General features: G+C 40.7%; 1 protein-coding gene and 1 non-coding gene across 2 annotated transcripts in view; one reads left to right on the top strand and one right to left on the bottom strand.

Annotated features, from left to right (window-relative positions):
- Positions 1-4,422, top strand: part of C7 (complement C7) — a 44,911-nt gene extending 40,489 nt beyond the window's left edge. Inside the window, exons 17-18 of the mRNA XM_019737256.3 lie at positions 1,454-1,638; positions 3,128-4,422. Of these exons, the coding sequence (XP_019592815.3) occupies positions 1,454-1,638; positions 3,128-3,309 (367 nt within the window). The 3' untranslated portion in view covers positions 3,310-4,422. The remainder of the gene's footprint in view (positions 1-1,453; positions 1,639-3,127) is intronic.
- An 8,859-nt stretch (positions 4,423-13,281) lies between these two features.
- LOC141570976 (U6 spliceosomal RNA) lies at positions 13,282-13,387 on the bottom strand. Its single transcript, XR_012495401.1, has one exon. It is a non-coding gene; the product is annotated as a U6 spliceosomal RNA (small nuclear RNA).
- Between the last annotated feature and the right edge of the window lie 7,690 nt (positions 13,388-21,077).

Here is a 21,077-nt window from a genome sequence, read left to right on the forward strand (position 1 = left end):
CCCAGAATATTCTGAATGTGCTGTTATTTCCTATTAACCTTTGTTTACATTGATTCACCTTCATCCTCTTTCCACCTTCCCTGATTCTTTTAGTTGGTCTGCTGCCTGCTGTTTATAGGCCTGGTATGTTTTCAAATCAGTTACTAATGACAAGGTGGCCTTGTAAAATCTCTGCCTTTTCAGCTGTTCTGAGTAGTCCTGTTTAAGGTTCAAGTAAGCAGATAAAAAAGAGATATAAGGATTTGTTTACATTATGTAAATTACTACATTTAAATTTAGCTCTCCGTCAGAGAAAAAAATGTTAGAGCTAAATACATATATATGTATATATATACACACACACACACATATATGTACACACACATATATACACATATACTTAATTAGACTCCATCTACTGTATAAAAATATTTTGTCTAAGGTTTCACTACAGTAATGCCTTCCTTATTCATCAGCATTCAGAAATGTGGTTGTTTTTATTAGCAACATTTCTAAAAAGAAGGATCTTACCATTTTAGCAGCAATCTTAAGAAAAAAGTAATTTTTATGGAAATATTTCTAAACTACTCTGTAAACATAGACACTAACAAATAGTATGGAAAAATACTTTCATCTTCTCTTGAGGATTCAGTCATCATCTGTTGGACGGTGCTATCCTATGGAATTGAACTCTCGGGGCTGCTGGGCTGGGAGAGCTAATTTCTCCTGCAGTCGATGGTCGCATTTGACTACAGTCTCTGCGTTTTATTTATTTATTTGATTATTTTATTTATTTATTTATTTAATTATTTCAGTTCACCTCAAGTTTATTATCATCACAGTGATTTTTTTAAAATTAAAGTTTATTGGGGTGACAATTGTTAGTAAAGTTACATAGATTTCAGGTGTACAATTCTGTAATACATGATCTATATATCACATTGTGTGTTCACCACCCAGAGTCAGTTCTCCTTCCATCACCATATATTAGACCCTGTTTATCCTTTTCCAGAGCCTCCCCCCCCCTTACCCTCTGGTAACCCCGAAAATATTGTCTATTCTATGAGTTTTTGTTTCTTCATTTGTTTGTCCTATTCTTTTGTTGTTTTCAGTTTTATATACCTCTGAGTTTTTATCTTTGCACATTTTCTGTCTCCTTCCTAGTCATCAACCCACCAGCTGTCCCTAGCAGACATTGTCTTCTCCTTCAATTTGCTATGTCTGATCTATTCTAGATGAAACTAGATATCCAAGCTTGTAAAAATTGTGAGCAAATAAAGAGCAAAATGTGTTAATTTTGAAGATCTGGCTGGGGGGTGCTTAGTAATGAAGGGGATTTGAGTTTCTGTTCCATCTTTTTGCTTTGGGTGATAACATTTGAGGCACTGAGCTCGGAGCCTGACCTTTCACTTCTCATCCTCAGCTATTAAGAATAAAATCTTGTAAATAATGTAATTTAAAACATCTGTTTCAGCTCCTCCTTGGATGTATGTGCTCGGGATGAGAGAAGCAAAAGGATACTGCGTCTGACAGTTTGCAAGATGCATGTTCTCCACTGTCAGGGTAAAAATTACACTCTTATGGGTAGGGAGAGCTGTGCTCTGCCTGCCTCAGCTGAGAAAGCTTGCGGCCTGTGTCCACTGTGGGGAAAATGTGATGGTAAGAGGCATTTCATACTTGTAACTATACAAATGTTAAAGTAATAGTGCTGAGGTTTAAACAACAACAACAAAAAATGCAGTTTTCTAGTTTAGCAGCAGATCAAAGCAGATCCCTGAAAACGTGCAAGACTCAAACTGGTGTGACATGAACTGCTGTCCCCACTCCCTGCCTTCCTGGGGAGCAGGTCAGGTCAAGTTTCTGGTCGCCACACGCAGTCTGACGGTCTGCATGTCTCAAAGCCGTGATGCCCAATCAAGTTCATGATTTTGGCTCTGTCCTTGTATTATCCATATTATGTTCTCATTTTCAAAAATAGACTCATACAAAAATAACTGTTTTTGAAAAGAAACTTTATATCACTTTCTTAAAAGGAAGTCTCACTTGCCATAAATATCAGGTAACTATCAAAATACATAGAATGAAACAAAATAAGGTTGTAGATCCCAGCTAGATGCTGCTGAGAGCTTGAGGGATAGTTTCGTTGGGATAAAGGGAGTTGAGCAAGCGTTAGGAAGGTGTTAAAAGCATACAAGTGCCAGGCTGATACTTTCTCCTAGAGGGAATCAGAGGATTTGAAGAGAACAGAAAGAGTTACTTTCTTGAGTTGTGATTCAATATTTGCTAGTGCTATATCTTGACTGCCACCAGCATGACCCACCTCCCATGGGTTCAGGTATATCACCGAGGGGGAAGTTCTGAGTCACCAGACTCACATCACTGCCCTCAGTTTCCCCATCTGTCAATTTGGGTGTTGGACTGTGTGATCTGTAAGGTGACTGCCAGCTCTTCAGGCCCTCCCCATCTTGTCCTGTACCCACTGGGCACCTTTCCCCGCACTCCCATCGTGGTTTGCAACACAGACAATGACATTCGTGATTCTAGCTATTTCTGGATCATGTTGGGTTTGGCAGTCACCACAGTCGGCTGGCTGACCTTGTTACTTTCCTTCTGGAGATACCTGGCTGATGTATTCAAGCCTTGAAACTTTAGAGCACACAGTGCTATCCTCCCGAACTTGTTTCTGGTTTGTTTTTGTGGGATATGAGGCCTTTTGTGCTTCATGCTCTCTCTCTCAAAGAACATTGAATTCTTTGGTTCTTTGTCTCTGACCCTTACTCTTTTGACCCTTCGGCTCTTTACTGAGATCTTGTCATTTGGTCTGGGCGTTGAAAGGTCACACTCAGATTCTGACTCACATGGACAGCAGCCCGGAGCAGGAGAGAGCTGGACTTGGGAGAACCGCCAGCCTCACGTGGTCCAACCAACAGGAGGCTTGGCACCAGCCTGGAAATCCGCTTATTTTGAGTGGAGCAAAATACCTCACTTTCCTGGTCCTATAGGCTTTCCCCGGGGGTAGTTGATTCCATCACTGAAGGCAGGAGCTTCGACAGCAATCCAATCACCACATCGTGACTTTGGAGGTAATGTGCTTTGACGTTCCCATCTCCATGATGCGCCATTAAGCCTCTCTTGCTTATTTTTCCAGCCCAGGGCAGCAAATGTGTCTGCAGAGAAGCAACAGAGTGCGAGGAAGAAGGGATTAGCATCTGTGTGGAAGTGAATGGTGAGGTGTGGACGATGACGGAGTGTGAGGCTGGCACCCTGAGCTGCCGAGGGCAGAGCGTCTCCATCACCAGCTTGAGGCCCTGTGAGGAGGGAACCCAGTAGGATCCTGGGTGCCCATCGGTTTGCACAGAATCCAGCAGCCCGCTGTGTCTGAGTGAAAACACTCGCCTAACATGCTTTAGACCACATCTCCAGCATGGAGGCACATTCCTCTCCTTCCCCTCTGGTGCCCACTTCTCCCCTCAACTCCCAGCCACCTTCATATACATGGCCCTTTGTTCCCCCTAACCTGAATCCAGATACTCTTTTTCTTTTTCTTTTCTTAAAATGTCAGTCAGGATGAAGAATATTCATGAACCTCTGTGTGAGCTAACTGTATGTTCTTGGAAGAATTAGTAACTTCTCTAGACCTTAACTTTTTAATCGGAAAATTAGAGGACTAGACTAGAGAAACTCGAATACTCCATTCAACCTTATGATTCTTTGAAGTATGATGGACTCTGCCCATGGGCAAGAATATACTCTCCAAGTTGATTAGGCAAACAGATTAGAGAGGCTGGCTTCCCTTAGTGACACTGAATACAAAGGGGCCTTGAATGGATAAAGACAGGTACCATTATTCTATCCCAAATAATAATCTCACACTTCAGCCCATTGACTCAAATACTTCATGTCAGGATCCCTAATCTTGTCGGGAGATTGAACCACCGAATTGTTAGAGTTGAATTCATCATGCTTTAGTCATGGGTACTGTCTGCCTTCTTGTCTGAGAATGAATACAGTGTAGTCTTCTCTATGGGTCTTCTTTTAGTACCTGTCCAACACAAGACCTGCACTTTGCCCCCTACCCCCTTTCCTTTTGTAGGAATCATCAGTTCATGCCTAAGCTATTGAGTGATTCGTATCTGCCAGAACAGTTTTCTCTTACTGTGGATACATGCCTATATTTTTCAGAGGGCTGTGAAAGTAGATTGAATTGAAGCATTGGTGTTCTATGTATTCCTTATTCATTCCTCATCAAAATGAAAAAACAACAACAAACAAACCATACCACAAAATAGCTGTGGGAGATGAAATGAGTGGGCTTAATGGAATTTAAAATATGCTTTTATATACAAATAATATCTCTGTATTTTTGTGATACTATAAATACATTTTAACAAAACTTAAAATGACAATGATTAAAATACTCATTAAAGATACTATCCTTTGGAATTTTTTGATCTGTATTATGTTTAATTTTAAAGACTGGCTAATGTGTTCTTTTTAAATATATTTTTATTTTTTAAACTACTTTATTGAGGTATGATTGACATATAAGAAGCTGTATATATGTAATGTATAATACAACTTGATGAGTTTGGGGATAAGTACATTCCCCTCCAGGCCATAAACATATCCATCACTTCCCAAAGTTTCCTCCTACTCCCTAAAAAGAAAGATCTTTCTTCTTGAAAATTTTTGAGTATGCATTACAGTATTGTTAGCTATAGGTACTACAGCTAGCACATAGCTATAGCTATGCTGCATAGTGGATCTCTGGAACTTATTCATTTTATATAACTGAAACTTGACATACTTTGACCATCATCTCCCCAGTTAACCCTCTCCTGAGGCCCTGGCAACCACCCTTCTAATCTCTGCTTCTATGAATTTGACTATTTCAAATTCCACCTATAAGCAAGATCATGCAATGTTTCTTTAGTTTACTTAGCATAATGTCTTCCAAGTCCATCCACACTGTCACAAATGGCAGGATTTCCTCCTTTCTTTAAAGACGCATAGCATGCCATTGTATGTCTGTACCACATTTTCTTTATCCATTTATCTGTGGACACTTAGGTTGTTTCCTTATCTTGGCTATTGTGAATAATGCTGCAGTGACCATGCAGATATCTCTTCAAGATCCTAAATACCCAGAAGTGGAATTGCTGTTTCATATAGTGGTTTTGTTTATATTTTTTTGAGGAACTTCCATACTGTTTTCCACAATGGCTGTACCAATGTGTTCTTATCTGAAATCTAGGTCTGATCCATGTCCAGCTTTACATACAAAATCGTCCCTTGAGTGAAGATTCAGATATAATTTGTGGAAGTTACAAGGAGGTAGGTTTAAGTTAATTGAAAACAATAATATTCAGAAAGGTTTAATTGAGGCCAATTGCATTTGTTAGAGGTTATCATGGAGTTAATTTCTATCCTGGGTAGGGGGATAAATTTGAAAATGCCAGGCCCAGATACAGATTCCCAAACAAATAGTTGAACAGGTAATTTATTTGGGAGGAGATAAATCAGTATCCTTCCAAAAGTTTCTCCCTTTGTCTTAAGCTATTATGGAGTTAGATGCCTATTCCTGATGTACCACCGCCCCCCTTTCCTAACGAATGCAGAGGATACCGTCAGCATTATCAAATGCTATAGGAGAAAAAGGTCTGGAGAAGATCAACCAGCAGATTTGACAACTGAGGGTTGAGAAAGAAGTTTCGCACAGTGAAGAATAAGTAAGAGACTGGTGACTAGTTGGTGGAGAAGGAGAGGAGCCGTGAATGAGGTTGTAGAGAGGCGCTGTCTTGAAATACTAAATTTTGTGCCTTGTTTCCTTTTCTGATCATTGTTATATTTGACCTTTCTTCTAGTTTGACAGAGACATTCACAATTGTCTATAAGAGACTTAGGATTGTTGCAGCAGGAGAAAGTAACTTTTAACACAAAATCTTCAAAAAGGTTTGAAATTTATTAAATAAGTTCTTGAATAGCGAAAGAGAGGGCCTTGAAGAAAGTTAGAAGGACTGTTTATACCATGAAAATTGATTGCAAAGAAAATAGAGGGAGTGAGAATTTCCTAGCTTGCCCTTTCCTCTGCCTCAAACTAAGTGAGGGTCACTTGAGCAAGGATGGAAGGAACCTTGGAGGAGAAGGCAGAAAATACTGAGATCAAAGCCATCTGGACCTACAGGGGCACAGAAGGAGAGGAGGGGTTGGCTGCTTCATTAACCATCATTAGCTTCAGAGAGCGACATGGGAGCCAAGCCACATCCTACAGACCATCACTCACAATTTTGCTGGACACTGCAAGTCACCTGGGCTGAAAAGCTGCTTTGGAAGATACCCTAATTGCATTGGAGAGTGCTTTCTTGTGATGCTCCACACACTTCCTAATAATTGACCAACGGAAGTGCTGCTTATCAATACCCTGAGATTTAGTGAGCCCCATCCAATGGCTCTGCATGTAAGCTCCACCCCCCCCCCCCCACTAGTCCAGGGCACTTGTAATCCCCTTGAAACAATGGAAGGTTCTTTGTTTTCATGTGGGGTACAGTGGGGTTGAGGAGGGCAAGCGGTAGTATCTGACAAATGGCCCCTGGAACTCTGAGTTACCAAGCAACTAGTTTGATTGAGGGCTCCCCTCTCTGCTGATCAGGTCATGACTAATCTCAGCTTCGTATGGGAATTGTGAACCTGTCGTATTGTAAGGCAACCACTCAGAGCTGCAGGTGCTGGGCAGCTGGTCTAACCAGCATTCCCTGAAACAGCTTATTATATTCCTGAACATCAATCATTAATCACTTTTCTTTTTGGTTAAGATAAGTATGTGTATTAATCAAAATTTTTGAACCCTACGGTTTATCATTTGTTTTATATATGTATTTTTTTAACTACCAGAGTTTCTTACATTTACAAACTCACAAACACCCTAATCCACCATAGCATTAGAATTCCTTGTAAGACAAACATAATAGTTCTTGGAGGTGATCGTCATAAACTTGAAAATAAACTAAGATGCTACATACTTTGGGTACAAGATGAACTGTGTGTTCAAGTGTATCTACGACTCTTTCTCTGCAGTAGGAGAGAGAGAGGAGGGGGAGAGGCAAGAGAAAAGAATAAAAATGAAAAGAAGAGGGGGGGAGAAGGAGGAGGGAGGGAGGGAGAGAGAAAGAGAGTGAAAGAGAACCATTCTTAGTGTTGGATTAGCAAACTTGAGCAGCCCCAGTCCTACTGCTGACTGGCCCAAGTATTTTCTTCCTCAATGAACTGGTTAAAGTGTATTCAATACTTATTCCAGAAACAGAATGACCTGCTTCTCTTTCAGAACACTGAGCCTGAAAGCAACCACAGCAGGAGGCAATTTCCGTTAATACCTGAGAAACCAGAGGTGTATGTATGCCTTTCGATTATCATGGCCTTTGAGTCAGTTCACACCGGCGACACAAGAAAGCTGATGGCATGATAGGAGTCCCTGCTGTGACAACCAAAGCGCCTACTTTTGTCTTTTTATTTATTCCTGTTAGGCAAAACTCCAGATTTACACCCAAAGCATCAATCACATAGAAAAAATTTGCTTTTGCAGCCAAGGGTTAACAAGACCAGATGGAAAGATTGTCGTTGTTTCACAAAAAATGGGCTGACGGTGACAATAAGGTGGGCAGAAGAAGAAAAACAATCAAATGTTCTTTTTGATTCACAGGCTGAGGTCAATTTCCTGTGAAAGGACAAACATAAAGAACTGCTTTGCTATGATTTATTTCTATGCATTCCCGAGGAGAGGAGATTTGTACTCAATTCCAGGGGAGGTGCATTAGGTACATAACAGATCAATGAGGTTCAAGGCAGAGAAGCTTTGGCTGGAAGAGTAAAGCATATGTGATACCGAATGAGGGTCTATTATGTTGTCACCACCTAGCCAGATCAGCTGGGAACACAGAGAGGTCAAAGGAATTTGTTGTAATAGTGAAAGGAAAGTTTTTCAGCAAAGGAAAAATTTACCTGACATCCTCAAGAGAAAGTGATTAACACAAAAGGCTCCAGATTGGTGTAATGTTAGACCACCTGCAACCCAAGAGTGCATTATGACAGTATTTAATAAAAGGCCTCAACTACACTCTAAGTTCAGAAATTTCTCTCTGCATAGATATTGAGCATCAAGAGGAACTCATCATGTCAGGCATGATAGAAAACTGTGGACAAGCTCACTAATTGGATGACTGTGGTCCTATAGGATTAAGTACTTTGGTATGATGATAGGGAGCCTTCCAAAGCACCCTGAGTCTCTGAAAAATGCCATGATTGACTGTTTACCATGGACACGGGGTACAGATTCACTAAATGTGAGAGAAAGGCACTGTTTAGATGATATGGCCCCCAAACCTTCTCTAGACTAGTGAGGGTCATGACTTCTCTCATGTAGTTCTGTGCCCCCTGTTGCTCAGCACACTGCTTGTATATAATCAACAGAATGTCTGTTTTCCATAGTCACCTAGCTAGTTAGCAGAAGACCTAATCTGAAAATGGCTCTTGTATCTCCCAGGGAAGTGCTTAACCTGTTTCACTATAGCACTGTCCCCTTTCCTGTCCTGTGGACCTGTGGATGTCATGTTTGAGCTGTCTTGCCAGACAGGGGCAGAGTTAATGAGGTGTGTGTGTGTGTGTGTGTGTGTGTGTGTGTGTGTGTGTGGTGGGGGTTGGGGGTGGGGTCTCTCGCTACATTTACAGGGCTGGTATTCCAAAATACTAACTTGGACTTAAATAGGTATGCTTTGTCTTTTGTGCCATGGAAGTATGTCCCTCCTAATTTTCTGCTGTTTTTCTTTTGAATATAGTTAGGGGATGTCCTCTCACATTTCCTGTGGAGGATTGATTGAGGTGAGGAAGTTGGTTGTTGAGAACCAGGATAGAGAATGGACAGAGGACTTAGAGGAAACTTAGCAATTCCTGAGATCTAAACAATATGGACAAACAAGCTGAAGTTCTGGGAGAGTTGCCCCTAAAACACTGCTGCTCCTATTTCTAACAGTAGAGGTGGCTGCAGCTGACAATTCCTTTGGATGCAGACAGGGAATTATGATCCTGTGATGAACATTCTTTCCCATTTTAGTGGGAGAAAGAACAAGACTGTCTTAGTCAGTTCTGGCTGCTATAACAAAATACTATACACTGGGTAGTTTGAACAGCAAACATTCATTTTGTGAGGATTAGAAAGGAGAAGGTAAAATTATCATTTTCAATTGATGTAATTTTTAAAAAGTCATTAGTTTCAGGTGTACAAAACAACATAATGATTAGACATTTACACCCCTCACAAAGTGATAACCCCAACATGTCTACTACCCCTCTGACATCGTACATGGCTGTTACTATACCATTGACTATATTCCCTATGCTGTACTTTACATTCTATGACTATAGTTTTTAAAATTATAATTGACGTTCAATATTATTTAATATCAGTTTCATGTGTGCAGCACAGTGGTTAGGCATTTATATAATTTATGAAGTGATCCCCCTACTAAGTCTAGTACCCATCTGACACCATACATAGTTTTTACATTATTGACTATATTCTCCATACTGTTTTCACATCCCTGTGACTATTTTATAACTACCAATTTGTACTTCCTAATCCCTTCACCTTTCTCACCCATCCCCTCAACCCCTTTCCCTTCTAGCAACCATTAGTTTGTTCTCTGTATCTATGAGTCTATTTCTGTTTTGTTTGTCTATTCTGTTCTTTAGATTTCATATATAAGTGAAATCGTATGGTATTTGTCTTTCTCAGTCTGACTTGTTTAATTTAGCCTAATATCCTATAGGTCCATCCATGTTGTTCCAAATGGTAAGATTTCATTCTTTTTTTTTTTATGGTAGAGTAATATTCCATCGTATATATGTACCACTATTTCTTTATTCAGTCGTCTATTGATGGGCAGGGTCTGGTTTGGAATCAGGGTAATTGTGGTCTGATAAAATTAACCTGGGAGCCTCCCCTCCTCTTGAATTTTTTGGAATAGTTTGAGAAGGATGGGTGTTAATTCTTTTTTGAATGTTTGGTAAAATTCACCTGTGAAGCCATCTGGTCCAGGACTTTTGCTTGTTGGGATCTTGTTGATTAGTGATTTGATTTTGTTAGCAGTAATCAGTTAGTTCAGATTTTCTGTTTCTTCTTGATTCAGCCCTGGAAGATTGTATGCTTCTATGAATTTATCCATTTCTTCCAGGCTGTCCAATTTGTTGGCATATAATTTCTTGTAGTATTTTCTTAAAATGTTTTTATTTCTCTGGTGTTGGTTGTCACTTCTCCCCTTTCATTTCTGATTTTATTTATTTGGGTCCCTTCTCTCTCTCTCTCTCTCTCTCTTTTTTTTTTTTTTTTTTTTTTTTGATGAGTCTGGTTAAACGTTTGTCAATTTTGTTTATCTTTTCAAAAAAACCAACTCTTGGTTTCATTGATTTTTTTTTTTTTTTTTAAGCTTCTATTTCATTTATTTCTCATCTGATCTCTATTATTTCCTTCCTTGTATTCACTTTGGGCTTTGTTTGCTGTTCTTTTTCCAGTTCCCTTAGGTGTAAAGGTAGACTGTTTTTTGAGATTTTTCTTGTTTCCTGATGTCGGCGTGCATTGCTATGAATTTCACTCTTAGGACTGCTATTGCTGTGTCCCATAGATTTTGGGTCATTGTGCTCTCACTTTCTTTTGTCTCAAGGTGTTTTTGATTTCTTCCTTGGTCTCATTGTTGACCCATTCATTATATAGTAGCATGTTATTTAGCCTCCACGTGTTTGTGTTTCAAATAGGTTCTTGATCCCTCGCTCCCTCTCTTCTCCTTCTGGTACTCCTATGATGTGACTGTTGTTATGCTTGATGTTGTCCACAGGTCCCTTAAACTATCTTCATTTTTCTTTATCCTTTTTTTTTTTGGTGTTGTTCTGATTGGGTGTTTTCTGCTACATTGTCTTGTAAATTGCTGATTTGATCCTCTTCGTCATCTAATCTGCTGTTGATTCCTCCTAGTGGATTCTTCATTTCAGTTACTGTATTCTTTATTTCTGACTGGTTCTTTTTAATGGTTTTTATGTCCTTCTTTATACTTACTATATCTTTGCTGAAGTTCTCACTAAGTTCCTTAAGCATTCTTATATCAAGTGTTTTAAACTCTGTCGCTAGTAGGTTGGTTGCCTCCATTTCATTTTTTTAATTTAAGATTTTTATTAAAAATATAGCTAACATACAATATTATATTAGTTTCAGGGGTACACCATAATTATTCAACATTTATATACCTAAAGAAGTGATCTCTGTGATAAACCCAGCAACCCTCTGACATTATACTATCCTATCACAATATTATTGACAATATTTTCCATATTGTATGTTACATTCCCATGACTTGTTTGTTTTATACCTGGAAATTTGGATCTCTTACTCCCCTTTACCTCCCCCCCCTTTTAAAATTTATTAATTACAGTTAACGTTTAGTATTATTTATATTAATTTCAGGTATACAGCATAGTGGTTAGACATTTATATAATTTAAGAACTGATTCCCCTCACTAGTCTAGTACCCACCTGGCACTATTCATAGTTACTATCATATCATTGACTATATTCCCTGTGCTCTACTTTATATCCCCATGACTATTTGGTAACTACGAATTTGTACTTTTTCAATCCCTTCACCTTTTTCACCCTGACCCCCAACACCCTCTCATCTATCACCCCAACAAATCTGTACATCTGATACATAGTTATTACAATATTATTGACTATATTCCTTATGCTATACCCCACATCTCCATAACTACTTTGTACTTCTTAATTCTTTCTCCTTTTTTCACCCACACCCCCAATCCCCTTCCCATCTGATCACATCAAAACGTTTTCTATATCTCTAAGTTTGTTTCTGTTTTGTTAATTTTGTTCTTATATTCCACATATAAGTGAAATCACATTGCACCTGTATTTCTCTGTCTGATATACTCCACTCAGCACCTTCCAGGTCCATCCATACTGCTTCTGATGGCTGTGGGGTTTGGTCACATCCACAGATTATGGGCTACTCTGTGGGAGGCTTACCCCACTGAGTGGGATTCGCCCCAGTGGGCTCTGGTGCCTGTTGAGACTGCTCTTTGTGTGTGCCGCTTATGGAGCTAATTGAGCCATGCTCTGCTGTGTCTAAAGCCAACCTCCAAGTATGTTGGTTCTGGGACCTCTTGGGAGGGGCTCTCGTGCAGGCCCAGTGCTACCTGGTAGGAGCTACAATACGATCCAAAGTTATTTGCTGCCTGTGCTAGACCTGGAGGTGCATAGGAGATGTGATGCTGTGAACTGAGGATGGCTGCCACCAGTGCTGGGTCTGAGGTAGCAAAAAGCCAGGACGCCCTGAGGCCTGCTGCCACTTGCCAGCTCCCTTAAGTTTCAGCCACTGATAATGCCTTGTGTGGTACATGATTTGGGTGACACAGGGTCTCAGGGAGTTACTAGAGTGGGAAGAACTGTGGCCACCAGGTTAATGTAAATTCTGGTTTGGTGCCAGTGCTGAACCTGGAGCAACTCAGCAAAAGTCTCAGAGAACATTGAGTCCAGTTGACACCTGCCTGGGGCCTGCCAGACTCCAGTAGTTTTCCAAGAAAGAGTGCAGTGCGGGTGGGGCAGGCTGCTGAGGGAGAAAGGCCTCTGGCGGTGTGCGAGTTGGGTGGGATGGGTTCTCAGTGAATCAGCAGCGAAGAGCAGCAGAGCTCATTAAGTCAAACAGTTCAGATTTGTTCAGAAGGGCAGGCTCAACACAGGGAAGATGGCGCCTGTCTGCCGGCTGCAAATTTCAACTATCCTCCAGCCCTTCCCTCAGTCACTCACATACCTCAGTCAGCCCCCCCTGCTCCCCCCATGTCTCCGAGGACCCCGAATCACCATCCGTCCGCTGGAGCCCAAGGTGAGTGCCTGCGAACGAGGGAGTCCATGCGTGGGCTGTTTAAAAGAACATCTGGGTTTCCCACAGCTTTCTGGCCCACCTTAACAGTCAGAATACCCACTGTTTTTCTCAGCCAGATGTTGTGGGGGCTTCTCTTCTTGGCACCGGTACTTGTGTTTGGGGGGTCTGGTGGTGGGGGCTGGGATTAGTTCCTCTCGGCGGAACTAAAGCAGCTGAGACATCCCTCCTGATTCTCAACCATATGCAGGTGTGGAGCCTGTTCTGCTTCTCCGGCCATCCTACCGGTCTCAATGTGGCTTCTTTATATTTTTAATTGTAGGACTTCTGTTTGGCTAGATTTTAGACGGTTCTCCAAGTTGATTGTTCTAAAAATATGGACTACTTATGAATTTGTGTGTCATCCTTTCACAGGGGCCATGCTAATCTTCTCTGTATCATTCCAATTTTAGTAGAAGTGCTGCTGAAGTGAGCACCATTTCATTTTGTTCTATTTCTAGAGGTTTCTCCTGTTCTTTTATTTGGGTCATGTTTCTTTATTTCCTCATTCTGGCTCTTAGGCCTGTTGAGACCACCCTTTGGGTTTGCTACTTGTGGGTCTAACCAGATAGGGCTCTGGTGTTGTCCAAAGCTGGCCTCTGGATATGTTTTTTCTGGTGTCTCTTGGGAGGGGCTCCCATGTGGGCCAATTTCAGCCTTGCCTGTGACTGGGCCAGGGCTACCTGGTAGGAGACACCAAACTATTTGTGGCTGGTTGCTGCTTATGCTGGACTGGCAGTGTGTGTGGGTGGCCTCACTGTTAACTGAGGCCAGTTGCCATTGCTATTGGGCTTAGGGCATCTTAGCAAAAGGCCCAGCTGCCACTTGCTGGCTGCCCGTAAAGTCTCAGCCATTGAAAGGGCCTTCTTAGGTGCATGTGCGGGTTGGTTTACCTGGTATTGACGGTGTCCCTGGTGATGCAGCAACTAGCTGGGCAGGGTCCCAGGGAGTCACGAGGCGTAGTTGGTGGTTTTTACAACACTAATACAGATTCAGTTCTTGCTCCAGTGCCAGGCCTGTGACAAACTTCATAAAATGCCCTGAGAACACCGTAGCCAGCCACTGCTCACCTTGGGCCTACAGACACTTGAGAGGCACCCAAGAGAGGTTGCAGTTCGAGTTGTGGTTGACTGCCAACCACTGAAATTTCTGTAGGCTGCCACGGGCCATCCAACTGCTGCACAAGGCTTGCACAGCTTGTGGGCAGGGCCAGCTGCCCAGTAGCCGAGAGTGTCCCAGGTGATGCAGCATTAGCTGGGTGGGGTGGAGACCCAGGGCGTCACCAAGGTGGTGCCTATGTGCGTATTTTACCAGACCAAAGCAATTTCAGATTTGGCCCTTTGGGGGAGGGTTCAACATAGAAAAGATGGTGCTCTCCTGTAGGCTACATGTCAGGCAGGGTATACTCAGGGACAATGGTGGCTGTCCATTTAGCTCTCCCTCCAAAGCCACACGCACAACTCAGTCTTTCCCCATGTTTCTAGTACCTCTCAAGTTGCTGCCCCTCCACTGGAGCCCAAGTAGGTGTTTCCAAGTGAGACTATGTGCAGGCCCTTTAAGAGGACATCTGGGTTTCCAGCCACCTTCCACCTCACCAGGCTGGACAGACAGAGTCCTTGCTACTTTTCACTGCCAGATGTTGTGGGGACTCCTCTTCCTGGCACAGGACCCCTGGGCTGGGCAGCTTAGAGTCAGACTGGGACCCCTCTTTCTTTAGGGGGAACCTCAGCCACCAAGATGTTCCTCCCAATGTTCAACCACTATCTGTGGGTTTGGGATCAGCCCGTTTTGCATCTCTGCCCCTCCTACCGGTCTCAGTGTGGCTTCTTCTTTCTAGCCTTAGTTACAGGGGTTCTGTTCAGCTAATCTTCAAATGATTCTTGAGGTTGATTGTTCTATTATTTAGTTGTAATTTTGATATGATCCTGGCAGGCAGCAGGCATAGAGTTTACCTAATCCGCCATCATAGTCCTGCCTGTATGATGTGATTGTTTACTTGAAAAACTCAATCGACTGAAAAATGTTACAAACAATAAGATAGAGCTGGCTGGTTATAAAATTAGCTATTTTTATAACTGGTTATAATATATATATATAATAACCAGTTAGAAGATATAATGGGAAAACTCCATTTTATAATAGCAACAGAAGAGCAGATACATAGAATTAGACCAAGAAACATTGAAGATCTAGGAGAAAAATACATGAAAACACTGTGAGGAACCAATAGAAGTCTTTAATACGAAGTTTTAACGTCAAAAATATGAACACTCCACTTATGTTAATGTATAGATTCAATGTAACCTCGCCCTGCAAATATCAACAGAATTGGAATTTGCTTTTTAAATTTTGTTTGTTTTTGTTTGCTTAGGCATTTTTTTGGGGAGGGGGGCAGAAACTAAAAAGATGATTCTGAAATAGGTAATAATCTCTAGAAAACAAACAGAAAAACATTTATTTTTCACAGTTCTGAAGCCTAGGAAGTTTAAGGTCAAGATCCTGGCAGATTGGTTGTCTGGTGTGGTCCCTCTTCCTTGTTTGCAGATGGCTGCCTTTTTTCTGTGTCCTTAGATGGTGGAAAGAGCGGGTGCTCTGGCCTCTTCCTCTTCTTATGAGGGCACTAATCCCATCATGGTGGTTCTTCCCTTGTGACCTTTGACCTCACCTAAACCTAATTACCTCCCAAAGAAAGGTTCCATCTCCAAATACCATCACATTGGGGATTATGTTAACTAATTTAATCAGCTCAGAAACACTATGAGTAAGTACTATAATTTATCTCTTTTTACTAATGAGGAAAGGGAGGCCTAGAGAAGCTAAGAAGTTTACCCAACTTCATGCAGATAGCAAACGCAAAAATCAGGATTCAAATCCACCCCCTTTAGTTCAGTAAATACTCTTAACCCCTATTCTGATATGTTGCAGCTGGTAATAACACTTCTTATTCACATAAGACCTTAACAGGGTCTAAATCTTTTGCTATGCTTGGTCCTGTTCAAAATAAGACAACATTCAGGATAAGATTTGGTTACTGAAATAAAAACACCGTAGTTAATCTCTGTAACTCTTTTAAAAAAGATTCAGCTATATAACATTGATGAATTTCTCAAACTGATCTTATAAAATGGATTGAAATAAATTTTTGGTGCTCTAGTGTTCCATGAACCTATAGTGTGTGTGTGCGTGCATGCGTTTTGTGTGTGTGTGTGTGTGTGTGTGTGTGTGTGTGTGTGTGTGTATTTAAACGGGTCTAGGTGTACCCCACCTGAAAATGGGACTACTCAGGTTTGATCTTGAGGGTATAGACTTCTACAGGGACCTGCCAAGAGCATTCCTATCTGTCACCAGCACTTCAGGCACCATTGGGTCTGCTAGATCATATGGCCCAGGTGGCACAGTGGCTTGTATAGCAGCCCTGATCTTTTGCAGAACTTTTTCTTATTCTGGGCCCTGCTCAAAACTAGCAGCTTTCGGGTCAGTAAATGGGCTGGAATAGTATACCCAATTGAGAAACATGTTGCCTCTAAAATCCAAAAAGGCCAATTAGACATTGTCCCTTTCTTGATTCGGGGCGGGGAGACAGATGCAACAACTTAATCTTCACCTTAAATGGGATATCTCAACATGCCCCCACACCATTGGACCCCTAGAAATTTCAGTGAGGAAGAGGCCCCTGAATTTAGTCAGATTTCTTTCTTTTTCTTTTTTTAAATTTATTGGGCTGACAATTGTTAGTGAAATTACATAGATTTCAGGTGTACAATTCTGTATTATTACATCATCTATAAATCCCATTGTGTGTTCACCACCCAGAGTCAGTTCTCCTTCCATCACCATATATTTGATCCCCCTTACCCTCATCTCCCAGCCCCCACCCTCCTTACCCTCTGGTAACCACTAAACAAACTATTGTCTGTGTCTATGAGTTTCTGTTTCTCATTTGTTTGTCTTGTTCTTTTGTTGTTTTTGGTTTATATACCACATATCAGTGAAATCATATGGTTTTTCGTGGCGTTCAAATTGAAAAGGAAGCTATGAGTCATGAGTATTTATAAAATTGTGTTCTTCAAATTTATCTTGCTTTCAGGATAACCACATAATTCAATAAATAAAATCCAGGACAGTTTGTCCGAAAGGAATACAAATAAGTAAGGATGCTTTGTTGGATAAATAAAGTTTGACAAAGTAGAGGAAAGAAGCAAATTCCATTTCTCAGGCCACGACTTGGTGATTTTACACACACACACACACACACACACACACACTTTTTGTAATGAAGCCTACTGGTCCTTCCGTCATGTTGCTCTTGGATCCATGTTTTGTACTGTCCCAGTTTAAGGATACCTGCAATAAATGAGTAAAAAAGAGAAATTGCAAGAAACAATAATGCCCAGACTACAGTGATAGAAAATTGGTTGTCAGAAAGTTGCTCTCTGGGTGGTCAGTTAGCTCAGTTGGTTAGGGCATGGTGCTGGTAGGAACAAGGTTGTTGGTTTGATCCCCACATGGGCGCCACTGTGAGTGGTGCCCTCCTTAAAAAAAAAAAGAAAAAGAAAACAGAAAAGAAAGTTGCTCTCTGTCAGGGGCCTAGATTAGATCTCCTGATTAACTCACAGGTTACTACCATGTCTGACCATGTACTCTCAGTCTGCTCCTATACTCAGGTAATACGAAGGATAATGATGGGGTTGGGCCTAAATTAAGTAATAATAAGACACTATTAGAAAATATTTGCTATAATCTTGGGGGTATCTTGAGGGCTTCAGAGCAAGTGCTGGTTGTGCATTTTATCCTTTAAAACTATGGTCTTGCAGGGAAAGTTCCAATTAAGCAATTCCCTGGCTTTTTTTCTCTGGAAGCCTATTTCTTTCTCCCCATCTGTGATCTTTGCTCTCCTCTTTTCTGAAGAAACTGCATTCTTAGCAGGGTCAGCCAAGCTAAATGTCCCTGATTTACCAGAAGAACACTGGCTCTCATTGTTGGGTTAAAGGGTAGAGTACTGAATTGCAAAATAACATGATGCAAAGCCCTGAAAAACAGTGCTAGCCCATTAAGCAGTCTGTGAACATCACAGAATCTCTAATCTAAAGTAAACACGAGTTGAAAAATGGTTACATGTGCTAACAATAGTGAGGCAAGCAACAGGCGTGAGACTAAATGGAATCTGTAATTTCTTCAATAGTACTTGGATGTGCTTTTCCTCAGTAACTCTATTTCCCTGAGACCCTCAAGAAGTCTTTCTCACTTGGTTAATTTGATGAACCACAGAGGGCCGCGGAAGACAGGCATCTAAGAGGGCTGGTGGTAACACTCTGAGAGTGAATAATAGTTGTTGGGATTCATAGAAATAATTGTTTGGGAGAGCAGATAGATCTAAATTTCTCCTGTCACACAGCCTGACTGTGGTTTATTCTGTATGATATGAGAGCAACTAAGAAGGTTCTGGTGGGTTTTGCAGCGACCAAGAGGCAGCCAGAGCAGGAGTCCGAGTTGCTGAGCTGGGGTTTTCTGATTAGAGGGTTTGCCTCATCTTCAGCCTCCCAACAAGGGCAGCAACATTACAGGGCCACGGACATGGCCACATGGGGATCGGATGGTCAGCTGGCGTTTTATACCAATCACTGCGTTTGTGTTGTTATATGTGATTCTCATGATACATTAGTTAACAGTATTATATTTATGTTGTATAGTTAACATTTACTTAACCTTGATTCTGTGCCAGGTTTGTAAATACTTTATGTGTCCATTAATACATTTAATCATCACGATGGAACCTTGAGGGAGATAATTATTAACCTAATTTTACAGATGTGGAAATCGAAGCACAGAGAGGTCAAATGATTTTCCCAAGTAACATGGCTATAGGGGGTGGAACTGCAACGTGACTAAAAAAAAGTCTCGGAAATACTTGTCAGGCTGAATCCTTTTAAGATTAGGGTTTAGGCAGATAAAACTTCAGGGACAATGTGTGTTTCACGTGGCTATTCTACCTAATTTCCATCAATTAATGACGAGGAAGAATCTTTGAATGCTCAGAGGGGTAGAGAGTAATATTAGGGACTTATAAAGAGGTATCAGACAAAGTCCTGTGTCAGTGAATTTGTACTCCTGTTCACAATGTCCTATAGTGCTTGAGTGGCTCAGCCTAAATTCTTTTCTTTTTTCCCCCCAAATTCTATTACGATGCTTTGCTCCATGCTCTGAAAATGTCTTGTGAAATATTGTAGTTGCTAGCTACAAATTGGATTAAACTTAAAACTAAAAATTTGATTCCTCAATTAGATTAGCCACATTTCAAGTGCTCAGTTGCCACGTGTGGCTGATAGCTACCATATTTGCCAGTGCAGATATAGACTATTTCCATCATTGCAGAAAGTTCTTTTGGACAGAGCTATTTTGAAAAGTCATTTCACTTAACCTGCAAAAAGAAGCCAACTAAACCCATATTTCTTGCCTTGTTTTCTTGCTCTACTTCATATGTTAGGCTTGGGAATAACTTCTGACTCCATTAAGAATTTAATGAAAGCCATTACCCAGAAAATGCACCTGTGCAATTATACACATAAATTTGCATACAACTTTGGTAGGATCACGAACCTTCTGTGTAATAGTTACCCACTGGTGCATATAAATTACCTCAAAACTTAGTGGCTTAAAACAACAAAGATTTATTATCTCATACACTTTTGTGGTTCAGGAATTCAGAAGTAGTTTATTTTTTAATTTTTAAGAAACTTTTATTGAAATACAGCTAACATACAATATTATATTAGTTTCAGGGGTACACCATAGTTATTCAACATTTATATACCTAAAGAACTGCTCACCATGGTAAGTCTAGCAACCATCTGACACTGTACCATGATATCACAATATTATCGACTGTATTCCCCATGCTGTACATTATGTCCCCATGACTTATTTGTTTTATACCTGGAAATTTGAACCTCTTATTCCCCTTTACTTTCCCCACCTTTTAAAAATTTTCAATTACAGTTGACATTCAGTATTGTTTTACATTAATTTCAGGTGTACAGCATAGTGGTTAGACATTTATGTAATTTAAGAAGTGATATGTCTGACTAGTCTAGTATCCACCTGGCACTATACATAGTTGTTACCAAATCATTGACTATATTCCCTATGCTTTACAGCCCCATGATTATTTTATAACTACCGATTTGATTTGTACTTCTTAATCCCTTCCCCTTTTTCACCCAGCTCCCCCAACCCCCTTCTCATCTGACAACCATCAAAATGTTGTATGAGTTTGTTTCTGTTTTGTTTGTTTGTTTATTTCTTTAGATTCCACATGTAAGTGAAATCACATTGCGTGTGTCTTTCTCCACTCAGCACAGTACCCTCCAGCTCCATCCATGCCACCACAGATGGCAAGCACACATTTCCTTTCATGGCTGACCAATATTTCATTGTTTATAATGTACCTCCTACTCTCTATCCATTCATGGACAGACACCCAGGCTGCTTCCACATCTTGGCCATTGTAAACAATGCTGCAATGAACAGATGGATGTGAATGTCACCCCAAAGTACTGTTTTGGGTTTCTTCAGATAAATAGCAGGAAATGGGATTACTGGGTCTTCTTTGTCTCTTGTTATAGCCTTTGTTTTAAAGTCCATTTTAATTGGTATAAGTATTGCTACCCCATTTTTTTGTTTTTGTTTCCATTTTTGTGAAATAATTTTTCCATCCCTTTACTTTCAGTCTGTGTGTGTTTTTTCATTCTTTTGTAGGGAGCATATGTAAGGGTTTTATTTTCTTATTCATTCAGCCACCCTGTTTTTGATCGGAGCGTTTAATTCACTTACATTGAAAGAAATTGTTGATAGATACATAGTTATCGCCATTTTATTATTTGTAGTCTTGTTGTTGTTGTTTTTTTCCATCTTAAAGAAGTCCCTCTAACATTCCTTGTAATACTCATTTGGTGGTGATGAACTCCTTTAGCTTTTTCTTGTCTGGGAAGCTCTTTATCTGTCCTTTGATTTTAAATGATAGCCTTGCTGAGTAGAGTACCCTTGGTATAGATCCTTGCTTTCCATCACTTTGAATATTTTGTGCCAATCCCTCTGGCCTGCAGTTTTTTGTTGGGAAATCAGCCGGCA

This window comes from Rhinolophus sinicus, chromosome 3 (assembly GCF_057876585.1).
Source record: "Rhinolophus sinicus isolate RSI-liver-muscle chromosome 3, RSI-T2T, whole genome shotgun sequence".
NCBI classification, from domain to species: domain Eukaryota; kingdom Metazoa; phylum Chordata; class Mammalia; order Chiroptera; family Rhinolophidae; genus Rhinolophus; species Rhinolophus sinicus.